A 22,100-nucleotide genomic window follows, 5' to 3' on the forward strand; every position below is an offset into this window, starting at 1 on the left:
CTCTTCAATAGAGTAGTTTGTATTGGTTTTCTAGATTCATGGTCGAGGCACATCGTATATTCGATTCACAAGACTGACTTGTCTTCAAACCTAGGTAACTATAGAACTATCATGATTGGGCACACCTTTTCCAAACTCTATGCTATAACGTTGAACGTTATCCTTTGTAGTGAGCTTGACAGGAGAGCTTGCAGAGCCAGAGGTCAGGCTGGTTTTCGGGCGGATTACCAGACCATGGATCACATTTTGACTCTACAGGCCATCATTGAGGAGGTTGGTAACTGCTCGGCAAAAGTCTACTATTGTTTTGTGGACTTTTGTAAGGCCTTTGATAGTGTCCCACATGTGGCCCTTTTCTAGAGATTGAGATATCGAGATTTTAGAGATCTTATTGACAACTATTATGAGATTATATGAGAGTGACTTGTAGATTCAGGACACATGAGGGTTTCTCAGCCCTTATTTAGAGCACTATTGGGGTGAAACATGGCTGCCCTATTTCACCCACCTTGTTTGGCATTTATATTTATGAGCTTGAGACCTTCCTCAGAGACTCCTCACTCCCTACTGACAGTTGCTACCTACATCAGGTCCTGAGTGCCATTCTCCTATTTGCCAATGATGTGATCCTTTTGGCCTCCTCTTCTGAGAATTCTCTTGAGAGTTTCCAAAGGCTTCTTGATGGGATGGCTTAGTTTTGTGACCTTTGACGACTGTCTGTGAACTTGAGCAAAACTCAGGTTACAGTCTTCAACTGTTCGAAGACCTCACACCCGCACTTCTACTTCCATGGTCAAGAGATAGAGATTACCACCTCTTATGTCTACCTTAGGGTCAAGTTCTCTGGACCTCTCTTTAGTTTGAGACAAGCTGTCCAGCCTAGAGTTAGTAAGGGGATGGGCTCCCTTGCTATGCTCAAGAGATAGTGCTTCAGACATCACTTCTAGGACACTTCGTCCAAGTTGTCCCTCTTGAACTCTTTGGTCAGATCGACAATTCTTTATGGTTTGGTGGTTTGGGGGCCCTTTCTTCTTAACTTGGAATGGGCCTCCATAGAGTGCATCTAGATTCTGCTGCCTCGACATATTATCAAATGTCATTGGATCACCCCTCACAACATTATTTTGGCTGAGTTCAGGGCCCATCCCTTCACGTTCGCTGCCATGATCTGATTTGGTTTCTTCACCATTTTCGTGGCTTTGCAAACTCTGTGGGCGACCGACGTAGATACTCATACTTGGCTTATTATTCCTCAGTCACAGTTGTGGATTCCGATCCGGCCACCTGTGCCCACTATTGGTTTGCACAGGCTTCTTCCTTGCTAAGCACGATCAGGATTGATATTGACTGCCTCCCTGGCTTCCAGTTCTCTCTTGATGCTCTCGCTCACCTGCTTCCCTCACAACAGGAGTTAAACGAACATGTTAGACTTGACATTTAGAGAGAGTACATCACTACGACATGGTGTAACCCTGTTTGGGGGTTACGTCTGAAGGTGGTCTTTTATGTTGAGAACTTCCTTGATATTTGGGATGGTATAATTGTGCACCCTAGCTACTTGTCTCAATGTCGGTGCCATGCCTAACGCATCTCCCTTGCGTCATTCAGGGTTGGCTCCCACTAGGTTCAGATTCAGACTGATCATCACATTGTTAGAGAGGATTGGACTTGTCGTTTGTGTACCTTGGCTAGGACCGAGATAGAGATCCATTTCATTTTTCACTGCCTCACTACGAGATTCGAGGGAGATTCTATTGCTTATTCAGAGAGTGTAGTTCCTTGCGGCCTTTTTCAGCTACATGGACCAGAGATGCTTAGCACTGTATCTTAGAGAGACTATGTAGTTCCCCGACCACACTTTGCAGCTCATATTCCCCCAGAGAGAGGCCTTAGTTCAGCTCATCACCACTTTCTTCTCTCCCTTGTCTCTGGCTCGTGGGACGAAGCGATCATCCTGTGCCATTGCCACTAGTCACTCCAGATCTATGAGGCCTCGTAGTGGTTCTATTTGTCAGCGGCTCCCCCCTAGCAGTTCTTGGCGGTTAGGGGCCCTTGCTCGCCCTAGTCCATACCCTTTGGTGCTCGACTTCTTTTGGCCGAGGAAGGACCCTTAGTTCTTGCCTCATTTGTTTGCTCCTTGCTTCTTTTATTTCCTGTTTGCTCTTTTCCAAATACTGTTTGGTGCTCTTGTAGCTGGTTGTCTCTCATCTTATACGCTTTTCAGTCCCATAGACTCTTGGGTGGTCTTTTGTTGGACATTAATAAATTTATCTAATCTTATCTTATCCTTTATGTAATCCATTATGTGCTTGATTATTGAAGAGAGTGATGATGATTCACAACACTTGTTATCTACCATATTGCCTGATTTAAAACAGATACATGCCAATGTCATCAAACAATGTGAGCAAAAATTGATATCATTCTTAACAAGGAGCAAGATTGAGGAAGAAAGGGAAGAAGATTTGTTTCAGAATATAGATGGGATAAAAAGAAAGACAAAACTCAGTCATATGGGCAGCTCAATAGGGATGAAGTTGATAGTATTATGGGGGACCACAAGGCTAAAAAGGACACACTTATGGATCAGCCACCTGAAAATTTGATGGAGTCCATGCATTATGACTTCATGTTCATTGGATGACAACTATAGGATTGATGAAGCAACATTTGGATCATCTTCCTATGTAGCAGTATTAAACAATAGGCATGAGGATATTTTTTCTAATGATGATAATACTTTCAGCCAGCATAATGTTGATTGGATGAAGCATTGTAATTTACTCTTTGAGATGGATGCTGATTGGATATTGGAGAATCCACTATTCGAGATTGATGATGGAACACCTTTTGATATTGATCAAGCATCACAAATTGATATCGATTGCAGCCAAGAGGTGATTGATTTATTACATTTGACAGAGGAGTATAATGCTGATTATGGATCAGCCTTGGAGAGTAACTTGGCTAACAGTATGACCAAGGAGCATATAAGGAGAAAGGACTGTGCTGATAGGTATTCATTGATTGATTCTTCTCATTTATCTAGTACCTACAACTGCTATACCATCACAAATGTTGAGTATGATTATAGTACTTGGGTTGTTACACTTCCCTTCATGAAGGAGGAAGTCATACCTAGCTTGCTTTTTCAGTATAGTTACAATTTCAGCGTACATGTTAGACGAGCAATGTTATGGCAGTTGGATATTTTGGGCATTCCACCTATAATGAGTATGAGGTGATAAGGTATAACAAATAGTTGGAGGGGCGAATGGCCTTTTTGTTTGTGGGACCCAGGAGGATCAACCACATGCTCAGTGTAATGTCCCCTTTTTTTGGGACATTTGAGAATTAATTACCCAATCCCATTGATATTAATACTTACTATTGAGGACTTAATACAAAGTTATTAATGTCAATTTAATATAAAATGGGGGAGTCAATAAGAGACGAACTAGCAAAAAGATAAGGACAGGACTGGAAAATGAAGAGTCAAGTAGAGGAACATGAAAGGTCACTAGGTTGTGTTGAAAAAGGGAGGAAGAGCTAATTTTAGGATGCTTGGATATTTGCTTCGATTTAATTTGGATATTGCGCTCTCTTGGAGATTCAATTAGAAGCTTCAACTTTCAGCCCACTTGGAGGACGAAAACCCACAAATCGGAAGACGGTGGACGGAAACCCATTGTAGTGGAAGCATCATTTCAAGTGTCTCACTTGTACTTATTTGTATCTTTGATTTTCAGTACTTCCAATCTGACTATATCTCTGTTTGTAAGATTGGATTTGGGTGGTAATAAGAGTTATTGTATTGCTGATGTATGATGCAATAGGAAATCTGAGGTTGTTTTTAATCTGTGATATTGGTGAGATTGCTGCTTTGGGGTTGAATAACTGGTAAAATCTGTTACATGCATTTGTTCATTATTTTGTGGTTTCATTTTTGAGGGGTTGAGAACGATACCCAGCTGGGGTGTTATAGTAGTATCAGAGTTGGTTTTCCTGCCAGCCTGTGAGGTTTATTAGAGATAAAATTGTGAAAGCTTTTATCAGAGTGATTATTAAGGGATTTTAAGAACCCCAAAATAGATGGGCCAAATTGTGTAGACTCAATGAGAGTAAGGATTGCAAATTTCAGAATTTATTCATAATATTGAGAAAAAAATAGAGGCTATTGTATTGAACATCACATGAAGATTGAGCCAATACTCTTGCACATAGGAGGTTTGGATAAAGTCTGTGTAGGGGAAAAATTTATTATTATTGGCACTTAGATAAGTAGTGTCTAATATTCTGGAAATTAATTATTCACCAAGCCTGATTCAATATAGTTTGGTGTTGTTATGAAGAATGATTTAAAGTGCTGTAAAAAGCTCACAAGGAGTTATTGATTAAATATCGCATAACTGGGGAAGAACAAATCTTGGTTTGATTATTTGATAAGCCAAATATTGGCTGCTTATCATGGATGGTTGTTTCTTTTATGTGAATACAAGACGGGCAATATATGACTTCAGAGAAAGTCTTGAAATATTTTGGTTGTCCAAATACTGGGTGATATATGTATGTCGGGCTGTATTAGTCATGGAAGATAGAGAATATTGACGGGGACACATATCGTACATAAAAGGAGACGTCAATAGAATATATACATAGCAATCCTATACAGTTATAGCTGTGAATGATTTAGCCGCATAGGATGGGAGAATGCACAAAGTGTTTAGAGGAGGTTTGTAGATTTGGATCAAATGCTGTAAGAATGAAGTCTTGTTAGTCAGAATTTTATTGAATCTTCTTGGAATGCGATTCTATCATTTTTGGCTAGCCACTCATTGCCAAGGAGTTGGAAGTTACAAAACCATCCTAAAATAAGGTTGAATTCCATTATGGGAGATTGACATGCTTGAGCATAGTGGGAGGCTTAGCATCCGTTGCATGTAACATCTTGAAACCATTCAAAGTTGAAATTCTAAACTCCTGTTTCCACGTATTACCTTGAGTCGAGGGAATTTATTTTGGAGTCTCAATCGATAGGAAATATTTGCTACTGACTGGGTGTTACTAAATTTAGGAAGATTAATAAATCATCGCTCCATTTCAATATTTCTCAGTGGTGCCTATGTTGTTTGCTACAGATATTTTAGGTGATTATAGAAACTGTGGCAACTCTCAAAACCGTTCCTCTGAGATTCATGTAGGCCTTTGTACCATTTAATATCAAAAATTGAAGGGAGTTTGCAACCAAACATTGGAAGCATAGTAGAGTGAGAGGTTGTAACATATCTGGGGAAAGTCTAGTAGCAATATTGGGACCATCGGGCCTGAACCATTAGGCCTCTCTTCCTAGAAAGGATTAAAACTTGGGGAAAGTAACGCTTTATAGGAAGATGGAAACTCGTGAAGGGAAGTAATGGCAGAATTAATAAGATGCCATTGTAATGTCGACACTGGAGTTGACAAATGAATGTGGGTGTATAACCGTTCTTGCTCAAAAATGCCAAGTATTGCCACATATAAGCTTTTCTAAATATTACCTTGAACATTGAGAATATGACAATCTTGACAGAGCCGTTTACCCATAATAAGCTCATAGAGGGTATTTAGCATTCTGGGAAGTAGTGGGTGCTGATACATAATAATGGGAATTTGGGTACCTCTCGGTAGATCACCAAACTATCACGATTGTAATATAACACAACAGGCTGTTGGATTAGTTTAATTCTACAACCAGAAACTCTTATCAATATAGGAGACTTTATAGTGGTGACATCTCCATTATTATATGGCATCTATACAAACACATGTTCATCTGCAAACTTTATAACATTTGAGGAGAAATTGAATATCACAACATACTTGACACAAACAGACTATTGGCAATATTAACAAACCTGCATTTGACAGAATAAGAGCAACACATGGAGTCCATTAAATTGGTAAAGGGAACACAATCATTTCATTTGGGATTCACAGATTGTACAAGTCAGCCAATATGCCTTTTGTACCTACTTAATTTTAGTTAATGGAAAATTTGAAGAACAAGGTGTTTTCTTTTGAATTTAATGAGACCTTTAATGGTGAACAACTAAGATACTTGCTGAAAGAAATAGAAGTGGGAAACTGGTTATACATGGCTGGGTTAGAATTAGACTCCATAACTTTGTTAAATGCCATTCTTTGGAAGTTGGAGGTGATAGAAATATATTTGACCAGAATTGAGCGGACAGATTGTAGGCTCCTAAATTGGGCTTTATAACCTTCAATGGTTACCTTGGTTCAGCCCAAGTTTATGGAACATCCACATGAAGATGTGAGGCTTGTAACTGCTTTACGTCCTAGCGAAATTATGTGAATAACACCCCCTATAGCAGCCTATAATGTCGATGTGTTGAGGAAAGTTCAGCAGCTGATAATGGAAAACTTAGAGGGATTATTGTAATGGATACCCCCAAAATCTGCTTACAAGTATTCACAGCTATATGATAATTTTATGAAACACTTAGCTTGCAGTCTTTAATTTCTCTTTATGTGCTACAACCTTTATGGCTCTAAAAAGGTTGTCTGTATTGTGTTGTGTTTGGCATGTAACATAAATATAGGAATTGAAAAAGCATAACATATATCGCAGAAATAACCAGCACACTATATTATATTGATTTCCAAAATTGATAAACAAGTGCAAAGCTGACTCACTGAATACTCCAGCAATTAAGTGGAATAAACATTGTTTACATTAAATAGTTGAGGGCGTGGTTCTTGCATTGACCTACTGCAATATGTAATTGCTACAGTAACTCGACTGTTACAGTGATGCGACTACTACAGTGATGCGCTGCTACAGTAATGCGGCTGCTACAGTGACAGTTTTACAGTAACACAGCTGCTATAGTAACTTGTTATAGTAACTTGGCTGTAGCTAGAAATGCACCCAATCTGCTTGATATAAAGCTGATAGCAATGAATTCCAAATGCCAAACCCCAAGGGAATGACGTCTAGAATGTCAGAAGAGAGCATAAAGATCCTCTAATGCCAAAAGCGGATTTGCAACTCATGCATTGATTTCTTCTCATATTCAACTTGCTGAATGAAGCCACTAACGCTCCCTTTTATTCTTCTTCGAAGGGTCCATTCCACTCACACGAGCAATGTGGGATAAAAGATGTGCGATATAAAACATATTAAAATAATCACTTATTTCTCCCCTAGGCGTCCCTTTTGATTTGCACTTATTCCCATAAGATTTAATATTAAAGTAACACTTTAATATTTTACAACTTAATTAATTGTTACTTTAATATTACTTCGGGCATAAAAATATATTAGCTATCGGACTCCAAATAGCATGAGTTATAGCTCTTCGGAAAGCTTTCGCCGCAAAGTATCAAGTTCAATCATCAAAACTAGCCTCCCCTGTGTCTTGTTGACTTACTAAAAATAATAATTATGCCTGAGACTGAGTAAATCAACTCCGTTTTGTCCCAAACTAGAGATGACTAGGCCAAAATACCTAAAAATCCCTTTAAACCTTTCGTTTGCCCTCGGGACCATGTAGAACTGGGCTAACGAACACACACTTGGTTGACTGCTAAAGTGGGGACATTACAGTCCGCCCCGTTTGAAATTGCTTGTCCTCAAGCAATCTCAGTCCAACCTGCTGAATAGCCTGCTCACTCTCCCATGTAGCATCTTCCTCCGGTAGGTCTTTCCATCTGACCAAATACTCCTTCACTATCCTGGTTCTAATTTTCCTCTCTCGGGTGTCCAGAGTAGCCTCAAGTACTAACAAGAGCTTCCCCCCATCCAAAGGGGGTAAATCTATAGAAGGAACTATACTCTGACCAATGGCTTTTTTAAGCCTCGACACATGAACTACATTGTGCACCCGACTACCCTCTGGAAGCTCAAGTTCATAGGCGACTTCTCCCACTCTGCGAATCACCTTGTAGGGACCATAAAATCTAGGCTTCAGCTTCTCTGCTCCGCTCCTCTTGAGCAAAGACTGCCTATATGGCTGTAGCCTCAAATACACCATATCCCCTACTTCAAAATTGCACTCTACCCTACGCTGATCAGCATACAACTTTTGCTGATTTTGAGCCTGTTGTATGTTCTCCTTGAGTGTTCTCAGAATATCCTAACTATCCTGCAGCAGTTCTTTGGCTTTGGACACTCGGTTGTTCCCCAAAACTAAATCCATGACGCTGGGTGCTTCATACCCATACAATGCCATAAATGGAGTCATCCTGATGGTCATGTGATATGTGGTATTGTTACAATATTCCCTCATGTATAACCACTTGACCTATGCTCTCTGTTGCGTAGTCAGATAGTTTTGCAAATAATCTTCCACCCATTTATTTACTATTTCCATCTACCCATTTGTCTTAGGGTGGTAACTTGTACTAGGTGTAAGATTTGTACTACACAGCCTGAACAACTCCTGCCAAAAGGCACTCATGAACTTGTTATCCCCATCACTAACAATAAATCTTGGTATCCCATGCAACCTAAAGACCTCTCTGAAGAATAAATCTGCAACCTATGCTATTGTATAAGTAGAAGGAATAACAAAGTAGTGAGTGAACTTTGCTAATTTGTCTACTACCATATAAATACAATCTCTTCCTTGATCTCGTGGTAAATCAATGATGAAGTCCATAGAAATATTTCCCCATTTCCTATCCGAAATGAGCAAGGACTGTAGTAAACTTGCAGGAATTGTGTACTCTCCCTTATTATGCTGAGAAACTGCACACTCCTTGACATACTTTTGAACATCATCCTTGAGCCCTCTCCATGAGAACTACTCTTGGATCTGCATATAGGTCTTGAAGACCCCTGGATGCCCAGCTGTAGGTGCACCATAAAATGCCCTCAGAATCTCCTCTATAAGCTGTGATGTATGGATCAAATAAACCTTGTCCTTATTTGATCAACCCATCCAACATCGCATACCTGTCATCCTGAATGGTGCCCGTAACTATCCCAGAAGCCCAATCATCTCCTACATACTCCGTTGCAATTCAATCTCTCCAATCTCTTGAAACCTCTGCCAGAGCACATAAGTGATGTCTCCGAGATAAAGCATCAACCACCACATTTTTCTTACCTTTGACAAACTTTATATCAAAGTCATAAGCTTGCAATTTAGTAACCCATTTTTGTTGCCAATCACTAAGATCACGTTGGGTCATGAAGTATCTAATACTATTGTGATCAATTTTGATCACAAAACACCCACCTACCAAATATGATCAAAATTTGGCCAATGCATGCATTATGGCCAACATTTCCCTGTCGTTGATAGAATAACTCCTCTCAACAACTCGAAGCTTCCTACTCTCGAATGCAATGGGGTGTCTCTCCTGTATCAATACTGCTTCTATCCCGTCTGTTGAAGCATCACATTGAAGCTCAAATGGCTTCGTCAAATCAGGTAGAGCTAGAATTGGACAAGATGACATCACTGTTTGAAGTGGTCAAAACATCTCTGCGCTGCCTCTGTCCATGTGAAGGCTTCTTTCTTAGTAAGATTTGTCAAAGGTGTAGCAATCTGTGAGAATCCCCTTATAAACCTCCTGTAAAAACTATATAAACCAAAGAACCCCTTAAGTTGTGTGAGGTTTGTGGGAATAAGCCAATCCACAATAGCTCTTATCTTTTCAGGATAAACCGGAAGACCATTGACACTAATGATATCCCTAAGATAAAGGAGCTCGGTCATGCCAAACTCACATTTTGATTCTTTGGCATACAATGGCCCTATCTAGAATAGTTAACACTTCTTCCAAATGCTGCAAGTGCATCTCCTAGGTCTTATTGAAGACCAAGATGTCTTCAAAGAAGACCAGGACGAATCTCCCCAATTGCCCCTTGAACACCTGGTTCATATGACTTTGAAATGTGGCAGGTGCATTGGTTAGCCCAAATGGCATAACCATAAACTCGAAGTGGCCATAGTGACATCGAAAGGTTGTCTTCTCGATGTCCTCTACTCTCATCCTAATTCGGTGGTATCCGGATTGTAAATCGATTTTGGTGAAGAAGCGTGCACTATGCAACTCATTAATCAACTCATCGATCCTAGGAATGAGGTACTTGCTTTTAATTGTTTTCTTATTTAGTGCCCTATAATTGATGCACATGGGCATCGTCCCATCCTTCTTCTTCACTAGAACTACTGTTGAAGCAAAATGGCTTTTGCTAGCCCTATTGTGCCCCATCTCCATAGCTCCTTAAGTGCCTTCTCTATCTCATCCTTGTGTTTCTTAGGATGATGATAGGGGGTAATCATGACCGGTTTGGCTCCCTCCTCGAGCTCAATAACATGCTCTATTCCCCTGTCAGGACGAAGCCCGTGTGGAATATTGCCAAATACTTTGGCATGCCTATCAAGTATCTCCTGGATATCCAGTGGATGACTTTTTACCTATGGCTTTTGTAGGGCTGGCATAATGAAACACTTTGCTGCCCACTCTATGTCGTTATGCCGAAAAAGTCTTTGCATTCTCCTTAGGGAGACTATTTTGCAACTCCCATCCGAAAGTCCTTTGAGTACAATAGTTCTTCCCTCATGCTGGAATCTCATCTCTAGTTTTGCTAGGTTGAGTGTGAACTCAACTAGCAAGGCTAGCCATGTCATGCCGAGGATGACATCATAGTCTCCCATGTCTACTATATAGTTTTCATCCTCCAACTCATAGCCATCTCCAAACCTGATGTGAAGATTAGATATCTTCCGAGTGCATAACAATTTGTCACCATTAGCTACCATGACTCTAAACCCAACATGCTCCTCAGTCTATAAACCTCTCGTGGCTACTAACCGTGCATCTATGAAGTTATGTGTAGCCCCAGTGTCAATGAGAGAGATACTTTCTGACCCTAAATGTGATTGCCTTTTGAGCCCTTGTCAATCGTGCCAACGACCTATCATCCTTAGGAATGATGTTCTCCTCTGGAGTGCTACTCTCATCCGAATCAAAGTGTTGATCCTCCCCCTTTGACTGTAACTCCTTCGCTGAAAAATACTCCATTTGATTTGCCTTAGGCTTGAGAGGGCACTTATGAGATAAGTCACAAGACTCTCTACAATGAAAACGCTAGTTCCTTCTCAACTCATTCATGGTGTCATTATCCAACTTCCTATTATCCCCTTTTAGTTGTGCATTCTAGTAAAAAGGTTTTTTGTCCTTATCCTTCTTCGTATGTGAATCCCTAGGCTGAAATCTGCTTTTAGAAGAAGAAGGTGCTAAATCACGAGCCTTCTTAGTGGCCTCCTGTAATGTAGCCGGGTCATGCCCCTTGACCCAACCCCTCAAGGGATATAAGAGTCCATCCATAAATAGCACTACTGATCTTCTCTTTGAAATATTTGTAACCAACACAACTAACCTCTGAAATTCACTGATGTATGTCTCAACTAATCTCCATTGCTTGAGCTGTGCCAACTCTTTAAACTTCAGGCACAAAAATATATTAGCTATTGGACTTCGAATAGCACAAGTGATAGCTCGTCGGAAAGCTCTCGCCACGGAGTATCAAATTCAATCACCAAAACTAGCCTCCTGTATGTCCTACTGACTTACTAAAATGAGTAGGTATGCCTGAGATTGAGTAAATCAACTCCCTTTTGGCCCAAACTGGAGATGACTAGGCCAAAACACTTTAAGATCCCTTTAAACCCTTTGTTAGCCCTCGGGACCATGTAGAACTAGGCTAATGCACACACACTTGGTCGATTGCTAAAGTGGGGACATTACAATTACATGATGACAAAGACCCTACTTTTGCCAAAAAACTTAAGATATAGATATTATGACAGAGGAGAATCATTTACATTATGATTGACCTTGAGTGCAACAATTTAAAATTTCAACTGTTATATTGCTTCTTGTTTGGAATTAGGAAGCACCATTCAAAGGAAAGTAAAGGCTAGCATGCATACCATTATATCCTCAATTTTTGATGCAGATGTTAAAATCTGCAAGATGTTGCAGTCAACTTTGTTAGTTTTTTTGGAGGAACATAAATATTGCAAAATATTGTTCAAGTTGATGATCTCCTTTGCAGCTTTCAAGCTCCTAGAGGATGTAATTAAGCATAGAATCAACAAATTTCAGGATCGCATGACGGATAGTGTGTTGAACTCCTATGAGTCAGGAACAAATTTGCTTGACATGTGAGGATACTAATACACCCGATCATGCTTGTTGGAATCCTAATAACAAAGAGGAGGCTAAAGAAATTCAGACCAGCACAGGGAAAAATATAGATAAGATGATTTCAGCTGTGGATAAGGATCATACAAGTTTCGATGTTGATGATTTGGAGGTTAGCCTTGACAAACATGTTGATGAAGTTGGTTGTATTCAAAATAAGAGCATGTTGAAATCTTTTTATGATGAATGTTTGGAAGACAATGATGACATAGTGGCAACTTTGCCTTTCATTCAAATCAAACGAACAAGGAGTTTGTGGCCTATAATGATGTTGATGACATTCTTGAGGGAAGTGATGGATCAAGTTTTTCTTTTACACAACATGAATTTAGAAAATCAATCAAAGATCACACTACAAGAGGATGCTGGTTTGTTTTCAATACAACAATAATGAGATGCATGCCATAAAGAATCAGCTAAAGGTTAGTGAAGATATGGTTGTGGCAGCACTAGTATGTCATGACAACAATTGCAGGACCATTGAGGATCTCCATTGAAAGGCTCAAAAGGGAATGGAAGGTAGTTTATGTATTGCATATTTGCAGGAAGTAAAAACAACCCTTGAATTATGAAATCAGACTATCTATGTGTGTTGATCGATAGGGATTATATTCTTAAGGTTGCTGGAAAATATGTTGATTGATTGAGTTAAGGAAAGGATGAGATTGATAAGTTCAATAGGAAACTTAATGATGCTCAAGAGGCATTGGATGATACATGGGTTGCTCTTCATGAAGCAAAAAATCATATTGAGGTCACAAATCAGTTTAGGAAACATGATAATAGAGAAAGGCATGAATTTTTCTAAGAAGTAATTAATGATCTTGATAGCATTTAAAAAACTTATGACTTTGATAGCTGCCCCGAGAGACCAAATATCAAAATTTTAGGTTACATACAACTGATAGACAATCCTATGCTTGAGGTAGATGCTGATTGAATTTCTAATAATCCACTTTTTGAGATGGATGAGAGAGCTCTTCTTGATTTTCGTGAAGAGGATGATATTGACTTCAGATTTATGTATCTTGTTGCAATTCCTAGCAGTGAATTTTGCTCACAGGATTGGTGTGGTGAATTGACTACTGTTGCTCATCTTTCGATCAGCCCATACATGGTTTCAGATTCTAGCTTGTATATGACTTGGATGGATTTCATACTTCAGCAGTTGAATAGGTCTTGGTGGAGGATTGATGAGAGTAATGTTTTGATTGCAGGAAATGGTTTTTCAGCATCATTCTTACTCATGGCACCTATGTATTTAGGGGTCCTCCAGAGTGATGATGGTAGTATTATACTTTATGTGCCGTTGGTGTTGATTTCAGCTATTGAGCAGTGTGTTTCCTACATCAACAATTTAGTTTGGGTCGTTACAATCTATTGTGATATATATAGCTCCTCGATACATTTCTATCTCATCAAACTGATGGTCATGACAACATGATTTGGGATCTTGATATTTGCATGTTTGAGGTATTGTTCTTATGGGGAGCTGGTGAATGGCTTTGCAGTTGAGTTTTGTTCATATCAGAGTGGCGCAACAAATTGTTTGAGTAGTTTTCACGAGGCTGATATGGGACCCAGGCATCGTGATCACATGCATGCGGTTGTTTGAGGGCAAACAATCTCAAGGAGGGAGGATTGTAATATCCCCTTTGTTTGGGACATTTGAAAATTAATTGCCCAACCTCATTTATATTAATACGGACTATTGAGGACTTAATACAAAGTTATTAAAGTCAATTTTATATAAAAAGGGGGAGTCAATAAGAGACGAACTGGCAGAAGGACAAGGATAAGATTGGACAATGAAGAGTCAAGTAGAGGGACATGAAAGGTCACCGGGTTGTGTTTATAAAAGGAGGAGCTCATTTCAGGATCCTTGGTGACTTGGATATTGTGCTCTCATGAAGAGTCAATTAAAAGTTTTAACTTTCATCCCGCTTGGAGGATGAAAACCCACAAGTCAGAAGACGGTGGATGGAAACCCATCGTAGTGGAGGCATTATTTGAGGTGTCTCAATAGTACTTATTTGTATTTCTTATTTCCAGTTCTTCCAATTTGACTTTATCTTTGTTTGTAAGATTGGATTTGGGTGGTAATAAGAGCTATTGTATTGCTGATGTATGATGCAATAGAAAATTTGAGGTTGTTTTTAAGTTGTGATATTGGTGAAATTGCTGCTTTGGGGTTTAATAACTTGTAAAATCTGTTACATGCATTTGCTGTTCATTATTTTGTGGTTTCATTTTTGAGGGGTTGAGCACGATACCCAGCCGGGGTACTACAACGATTATTGTTTTAGGGAGTTGGTTGGCATGATATTGAGTCCGCATCTCTATTTGACGCTAGCAGTGCTTGTGATCTTAGTTGGAGTGAGTTTCTGAGATGGATTGAGGATTTTCTTTCATGTGATTATAGCACATGGTCAGTTGATTTATGCACATGTAGTGATGCAAGATCTTGGTATTAGAATGATTGGTGCATTGCGGATGTGGGGAATTGATGAGCAGCTTCACAGTTCTAGACGTATTGTTTGTATCAGAGTAGCATAGCGGCTTGGTGTAGCAACTTTCTTGCGATTGATATGGGATCCTGTTATTAGATGTGGACTCATGATTGCTTGAGGGCAAGCAATCTCGAGGAGGGAGGACTTGCAATGTCCCCCTTTTTGGGGCATTAGGAATTCTGAAGTCAAATTCATAAAGTGTCATTTTCGGCTTAAGGGAGCTTAATGTAAATTTATTGAATGGGTCAAATTAATATTATAAAGTGGATTAAAGGTGACAAGAAGCAAAATGATGAAAGGACAGGAGAAGGAAACTGAAGAGTCACCGTTTTGAGCATAAAAGAAGGATGAGGAGTTCTTTTTCAGCATGCTTGGATTTGAGATTGATTTTTGGTTTCTCTTTGGAGAACTTTGGGCAGCTGCTAGCTTTCTCTTGTTGAGGGCCCTGAGGATGGAAACCTTCGGACTCTTCTTGGGTGGATTGGACGTGACCCCAATTCATCTTTGTGGTGGATTCACATCAGAATTCACACTTGGGATTACAGGTGCATTTTATTGGTATTACAATTTGATTGTATTTTTTGTATTTAAGATTTGACTTAATATCTGGTTATTGTATTGCTGATGTTTAATGCAATAACATATTCTGAGGCAGTTTAATGAGAGTTTACTGGTTATTTTGCTGGTTTACATTTCATCATTTATCTGTTTATGTTCTGAATTTATTTTGAGAAAATTTAGCGATAATATCCTAGTTGGATATTACATATTAGGTTGAGGGATTGATAAAATTGGAGCCAAATACAAGTCTTTCAAAATCAAGGAAATATTAAATTTATAATATAAAAAGAAATTAGAATTAAACATCAAAGGGCATTTGAAGAGTTATGACCCTTGGAGGGTAAGCCATTTAAGAGAGGGCAAGCAAGGAGAAGTAGACAAATTGAGAAGATATTTTATTTATTTGATTTCTACTCCATGTGAAGGATGAAATTACTGTTCAACTAACCTGAGCTAAGCATGAAAACCCACCATTCCTTAGAGTGATCTCATTTAGAGATCACCTAATTTTTAGATGACAATCAAAGATCTATTCAACAATTTAAGCTTCTTTGCCTAAAGTTTCAGATGCTGTTGACTCATCATCTTCCTAGGATATCCTCCCCACATTTTTTTGGAAAATTCATTTCTGGAAGAAATTTGCCTTCTGATTTTGATAAATTTTCATATCAAATGAAGATTGAAAATTGATATAATATTGAGCATTTCTTGTGTAAGTTCAAATGCTAATGGTATATGGGAGTTTTCTGTGCTAACTCTTATACTACAGAAATAAATATGGAATCTTTCTGGATGGAAACGGACTGTAATAACAATACATATTGTCAATAAATATGGGGTTATTCTTCAGATTTCTGTTTGAATTTCTTTGTAAGATTGTGATTACTTACAGCAAAGGTTTCTTATATCTAAAACCAATATTTGGGATATTTACAGGCTTGAATCATATGTATAGATATCTATTTTAATATTAATGTGATAAATTGAATTATGGAAATTAAGTGGATTTTTTTGAAATCAAATGTTACCTGTTTTTGATGAACCATATTTTATACAGCTTTTTTCTTCTCAGTATTATCTATTGGAAACTTCATTTGACTTGATTGACCTTTAGCAGGCAAGAACGGCATGTGTATTGCTAGATCTCTGTTCAGGTCCACTTGCTCCATGGATATCTATGGTGATAGCTAAGGTGGGCTTTTCTTTTGGATTTTTTTATATCAGAGTTTCTAAAGTGTTTTTAGATTTGTTTCTGTACTTAACATATATGCATTTTTCTATTTCAGATAGATCTCACAATTGAACTACTTGAGGATCTTTTGGGTGTAATTCAAGTTAGTTTCTCTCCCCCATTTGTTTCCTTAAGCAGTCAACACAAACTTTGGAATATATGATGTGTGTTTTATGTGATAAATTGATGGATGCAATATTGAAAAGTGTACGGGTTCAAGGGGTTGAGCTTAATTGGTTAAAGCATTGAGTTCTCAATGTAGAGACACATTCAAATCTCAATGGTACATGGATGATGGAGTTTTTAAGTTGTGACAACTGGTCTTCTGTAGGTGGCTTCTAAATAAATGGATTTCTATATCGCGAGCCTTGGTCCACCATAGGTGGTTTCTTGAGAGGAGCTAATATTAGTCTCATAGTTGTGCTTGCAAGAATTTGTATTGGTCTCATGTTGATGATCATATAAGTAAAACATCTATAAGTGATTTGCAATACAAAAACTGTTGTATGGAGTCTTATATGAGAAAACCAAATTTCAAAGCAATGTACCTTTATGGCTGTTACTAAATTTTCACACATGTCAAAACTCAGTCCTAAACAATGTGTAAGTGAAAGTAAGGTATACATTTCTTGTTGCATTCAGCTCATATTAATTGTTAAATCATATTTCATTCGGAATAAAGAAAAGTATCAAAATGGTGTTTGTATTATTTATCATAATAGATACAATTGATATTTATAAAGCTGAAATGAAATTAAATGCTGAAAAGTAAATGCCTCTGACAGAATTGGCTGTGAGAGTAGCCCCTAATATGCTGATACATATCCCTACTGATACATATCATAATAGATACAATTGATATTTATAAAGCTGAAATGAAATTAAATGCTGAAATGTAAATGCCTCTGATAGAATTGGCTGTGAGAGTAGCCCCTAATGTGCATGAAAGAGCAAAAGAACATAAATGAGAGGGCCATAGGGAACCAGTCATTGCTTGTAATGACTGGTCATGGTGTCTTCTTGCAATCCCACTTGTTTGCTGCCCTAGTCCATAGCTTGTCGAAGTATCTGAAACCTGCATACATAACAAGATGTGTTAGATCCAGCAGATCTAGGCAATGACGGAAGCACCTTACCTAATGCATGAACATTCTATGCTTCTATCATATCATACACTTGGCTAAAACAGAAACATGTACCAGCATAGGAGAAGCAATCACAATCATATTAAGTCTTATTGCTAACATGTTTGCTTCCTGTGCAACATCCTATCTCTAATAAGTGTGCGGATATAACTGTAGGCCCCCATGAGGGTTATTGAGCCTGGTGTGCCTATTAGAGATAAGATCGAAGTAGCTGATCAAAATGTACTATAGAGGTATCAAAGGGACATATTCATTTATGAAACCTTTTACTTTTACAACAGAAGTGTTTTCCAGTTTGAAGCCTTTTGTTTATATATCAACAAAGAAAATAATGAACGCTGTAGCTTAAAGTATATATCAGTAAAAGTACAACAGCAGGCAGATTTCAGCATTCATTGAAGAAAAGAACATAACTGAGCAATGACGGAATAGAAGCAAACAACCATTCAAATACTATTATCAAGTTCACTTCAGCAAAGATGAAATGGTTTTATTAAGTATTTTTGTTCAATCAACATCTAAAATACAACAATGGATGCTAATCTACACTGATCAAATGATAAATTAATGCTCAGAAAACAACTATCATCAGCAGAGTATCAAAGAGCCTTTTAGCATCCAAATTCAATCAAGCATAGGAAAGGACTAGCACATATGAAAAGGGACTAAAAGAAATCGAAATTTGATGCAGTATGAGTAACAAGAGTGTATTAAAGTTTACTGAGAAAAGAATGCAATTCCAGTTCAATGAGAAAAACAATGCAATTTCAGCTGTTAAATAATGGAAGCTCAAATTTCAGAATCTTTAACTTTCTACAACATAGAGAGAAATGCATCAAACATGAATAACAGGAAAGATGCTACAAGCAGGAAGAGAAGTGGACATAAATGGAGTTGGAGTTTTTCAAAGAAAAATATGTGCATATCTGTTAGCTAAATACCCCAATGTAACAATAGTAAGGGGGGTTTTTGTGCAAATTTTCTACAAAAGATATCTACATATTTTTCTTTACAAAATCTGCAAGAGATTTGTGACTCATGGCACAATAACAGTCACATTAACCTCAGAAACTTTTCCAGATCTACCTTCAGTTGTGAGGCTAGACTCATAATCAAGATCAAGAAATGCAAAGAATGTCATCGAAGGTGCTCTCAAACTCTGTTAAGTAAAAGTTTTTCCTTCAAATATTGCTGCTAACAAATGAAATAAGAAAGGTAATGTCATCATTTATGCACAGCAAGCATGGTTCTTAAAGAGGAAAACGGAAATAACATCAAGAACATAAACTCCAGAAAAGAGAGAATGACAGCCATATTTATGGTAAAAGACCCAATGAATATAATCTGTTGCGAGTGATAGCAGTCTAGATTCAGTGTTAATCATTCAAATATTAGGCATAAAACATTTTGAAAGAAGAATCATTCAGTATTCTGAACGCCTAATAAAGTGCCAGGTTTAGAAAAGGAAAACAAGATAATGGGCAGGGCATTACAACAGAAAATGAATCTCAAGGAAGAAGATATGTCAGAAATCTTTGATATAAAGCAGTAAAAACATTAATGAAAAGCATGATATCAGCCTGTTGTTTAATGAACCATGGCAGCCGTGCAAGAGATACAAGGGTATCAAAGCTACAGGTTAGGGATATATCAAAAAAAGCAATAAGATCTTATTTATATGAAACCTTCAGATGTAAAAGAAAACGAAACAATATATCAAATGGAAACCTTCAGATGTAAAAGAAAACGAAACAATATTTAGGCACCATGAATAAGTCTTACCTTCAATGAGTCATGACAAGGGTTTCTCATCAAGCCATGTTGGAAATACAAGCCATGTTTTGCTCAGACAGGAAGACCCAGTCATGGCATTTGAAATAGAGTAGAGAATAATCATGCTTTTCTCAGAAGAAAAGATCCAGTCACAACTACAACAACTCCTCCAGACTGGCATTAAAATACCATAAATTAAGGGGGCCACATGCACTAATCAAGCCCCAGTTCAGTATTTCGAATGGCCTTAAAATTAAGCATTTAAAGCTTCAGAATGGAAGAAATAACCTTCGTAAACCAGAGCAAGTAATGGCCACGAGAGAAATCTCCAGGGTCATGGCAGCAGAAAAGACTCATCTAAGTAGAAACTACAAACTCCATCACGACATCTTAGTATCAAGAATTAACTACAGGCAGTCATGACATGAAGAGAACCAAGAGGAAAATGAAGAAAAATTTCGATGACTCATGGCTAGGGTTTTCCAGTAAAGTTTTTCTCTCACTTCCAACTTTATCGAATAGCAAGAAATGACTTATGTTTTTCTTTTTATTTGTTCCTCAATGAAATTGCAATGTCATTTCGGGTCCATTCATATCATAGTTTGCAGACTTAGACTTAGAGAGTACTCGGCAAGCCCAAAATTTTCAACTCGGAAAATTCTCGGCATATACTCAACAAAAACTCGGGGAAAACTCGGCAACTCAGAAAGTACTAAAATTTAAAATCTCTTAAAGAAACATTTTTTTTTGTAGAACACAATTATAAAATGTATTAAATTAGTTATTAAATTTCTATAGAGAAAATGTATAGTTTTATAGCACTAAAATGATGTGAAAAATGCATCTAATCCAATGTTTTCCTTGCATTAGCATTTTTACCTATTTTTTTTAACATTTATAAATATGTGAGAGTTAAACTTGAGAGTACTGGGGGTCTCCGAGACGCGTCTCCAAGTGTAGGAGACGAGTCTCTTGGTAACCATGATATATACTTATCATTTGAAGTGTTTATGGGTTCAGTTTTTGGAGCAGATATATGCAAAGTAACGTGAATCGGAATCGGATCGGAATTGACAAGGCCGAATCGAATTGTGAATCGGAAAATTTGAAAAAACCCTTTAAATTTAGAGATTTTAACAATTTCAAACTTATTTCATGCACCCTTTATTGAATATTACTTAAACAAACTATAACATCATCAAATAGAAGTTAAAACTTAACATACATAAGCATGAAAGTTTGAAACATAAAATCCATCACATACGTAATTATGTTATCTAAAATGTAAATTGTAGGCTAGCTGAAGTAAATAGAAATCAAATGATCATAATGATTTAAATTATAGAATGTATGTAAGATGATCCATAAGACATCAAATCATAAATTTATGTAAGAATTTAAGATGAAGATCCATGAAAGTTTGAAACGTATGTCTATCAATGATTCAGTATCAATATCTGTAAACAAAATATAAAAACAAGGGCTCTAGCTCAAGCCTTAGGCTCATAGGCATCATCATCCTCAACATCATTCTCAAGCTCGGCTACATGTTAGGAACCTGTGTGTTCCTTCTGTTTATTTTGTTAGAGTAGTGTTGTTGGACGCATATGCTTTGTAAGTCGTCCCGTGAGTATATTTTATTATCCCACATGCATAGGTAGTATTACTTTTCTAGATCGTACTCAGTATATAAGAATAGGTTGAGGCCCTTGATGGGCACGGACGAATTTATTGTATTGAGCTTGCTCAAAGGAGGTTACCCCCTCGAAGTGGCCTGCGATCAGTAGATTCATTCTGAGTTCTGCGATCACTTTGTATTCTGTTATTTCGAGCATTCTCACGATATTGCTATAAGGAGGTTCATCACATCTGGTATCAGAGCACTCTCTTGGGCTCGCTGGGTGGAAATTACATCAAATTTTTTTTCTGTCGTGGCCTTCAGGTTCCTCTCACTTCTAATATCTCTTGTTATTGCAATAACTCTTTTCAGTTGTTCTGTCTGTGAGTGAATTTTTCTAAGTCGACTGTTCCTTGTTTGCTTTCTGTTTCTGCTCATACTTCCGCAGAACGTCTGCAATATCATTTCGCATACTTCCTTCCTTGGCGACCCAACCCCAAATTTTACATATCAAAGCCCTAAATCCCTCATTTATCTAATTTTAGGGTTTGCCCTATCTTTTTCACCTCTCATCCAATCGCCACCAAACTGAGCCACAAGATTCAATTCCTCATTTTGCTCCCTTATCCCTCTTGGACTGTTCGCCTCATTTCGCCTCCCTACCCTTGAAACCCTCATTTTTCTGTTTCCCTTGTCCCCAGATAGTCTCCCACCACCCGTCGAACACCCATTTCCTATCTGAGTTTTACCCAAATCCAAGTTTGCCGTAACTAAAAAAGTTTTTGTTTCTCATCTTCTACCCATTCCAACAAAAAAAAAAAAAAAAAAAAAAAAAAAAAAAAAAAAAACCTTGCTTTATGGTTGTTACGCGTACAGGAGCAAAAATCATGGAAGAGGAAATGGCATCCCTCAAAACCAAACTTCAAGATGTGGATGACAAAATTCTGGGTCTTAACTTTCAGCAGTCAGCCATGAGCCGAAACCATTCAGGAGATACTGGGTCCTCTTCTGGCAATTTCCGTGGACCAAAGCTTGAT

General features: G+C 38.0%; 1 protein-coding gene across 6 annotated transcripts in view; it reads left to right on the forward strand.

Annotated features, from left to right (window-relative positions):
* Positions 1 to 22,100, forward strand: part of LOC149574814 (uncharacterized) — a 281,315-nt gene that overhangs the window by 116,988 nt on the left and 142,227 nt on the right. For 5 of the 6 annotated variants that reach the window (XM_089814650.1, XM_089814651.1, XM_089814645.1 and 2 more), the window contains exons 13-14: positions 16,411 to 16,488; positions 16,583 to 16,630. In XM_089814650.1, the coding sequence (XP_089670776.1) occupies positions 16,411 to 16,488; positions 16,583 to 16,630 (126 nt within the window). The remainder of the gene's footprint in view (positions 1 to 16,410; positions 16,489 to 16,582; positions 16,631 to 22,100) is intronic. The other variant, XM_089814646.1, reaches the window with a different exon arrangement.

The sequence above is a fragment of the Cupressus sempervirens genome, chromosome 2 (assembly GCF_028749045.1).
Source record: "Cupressus sempervirens isolate cs-2001-9-10 chromosome 2, ASM2874904v1, whole genome shotgun sequence".
Taxonomy (NCBI): domain Eukaryota; kingdom Viridiplantae; phylum Streptophyta; class Pinopsida; order Cupressales; family Cupressaceae; genus Cupressus; species Cupressus sempervirens.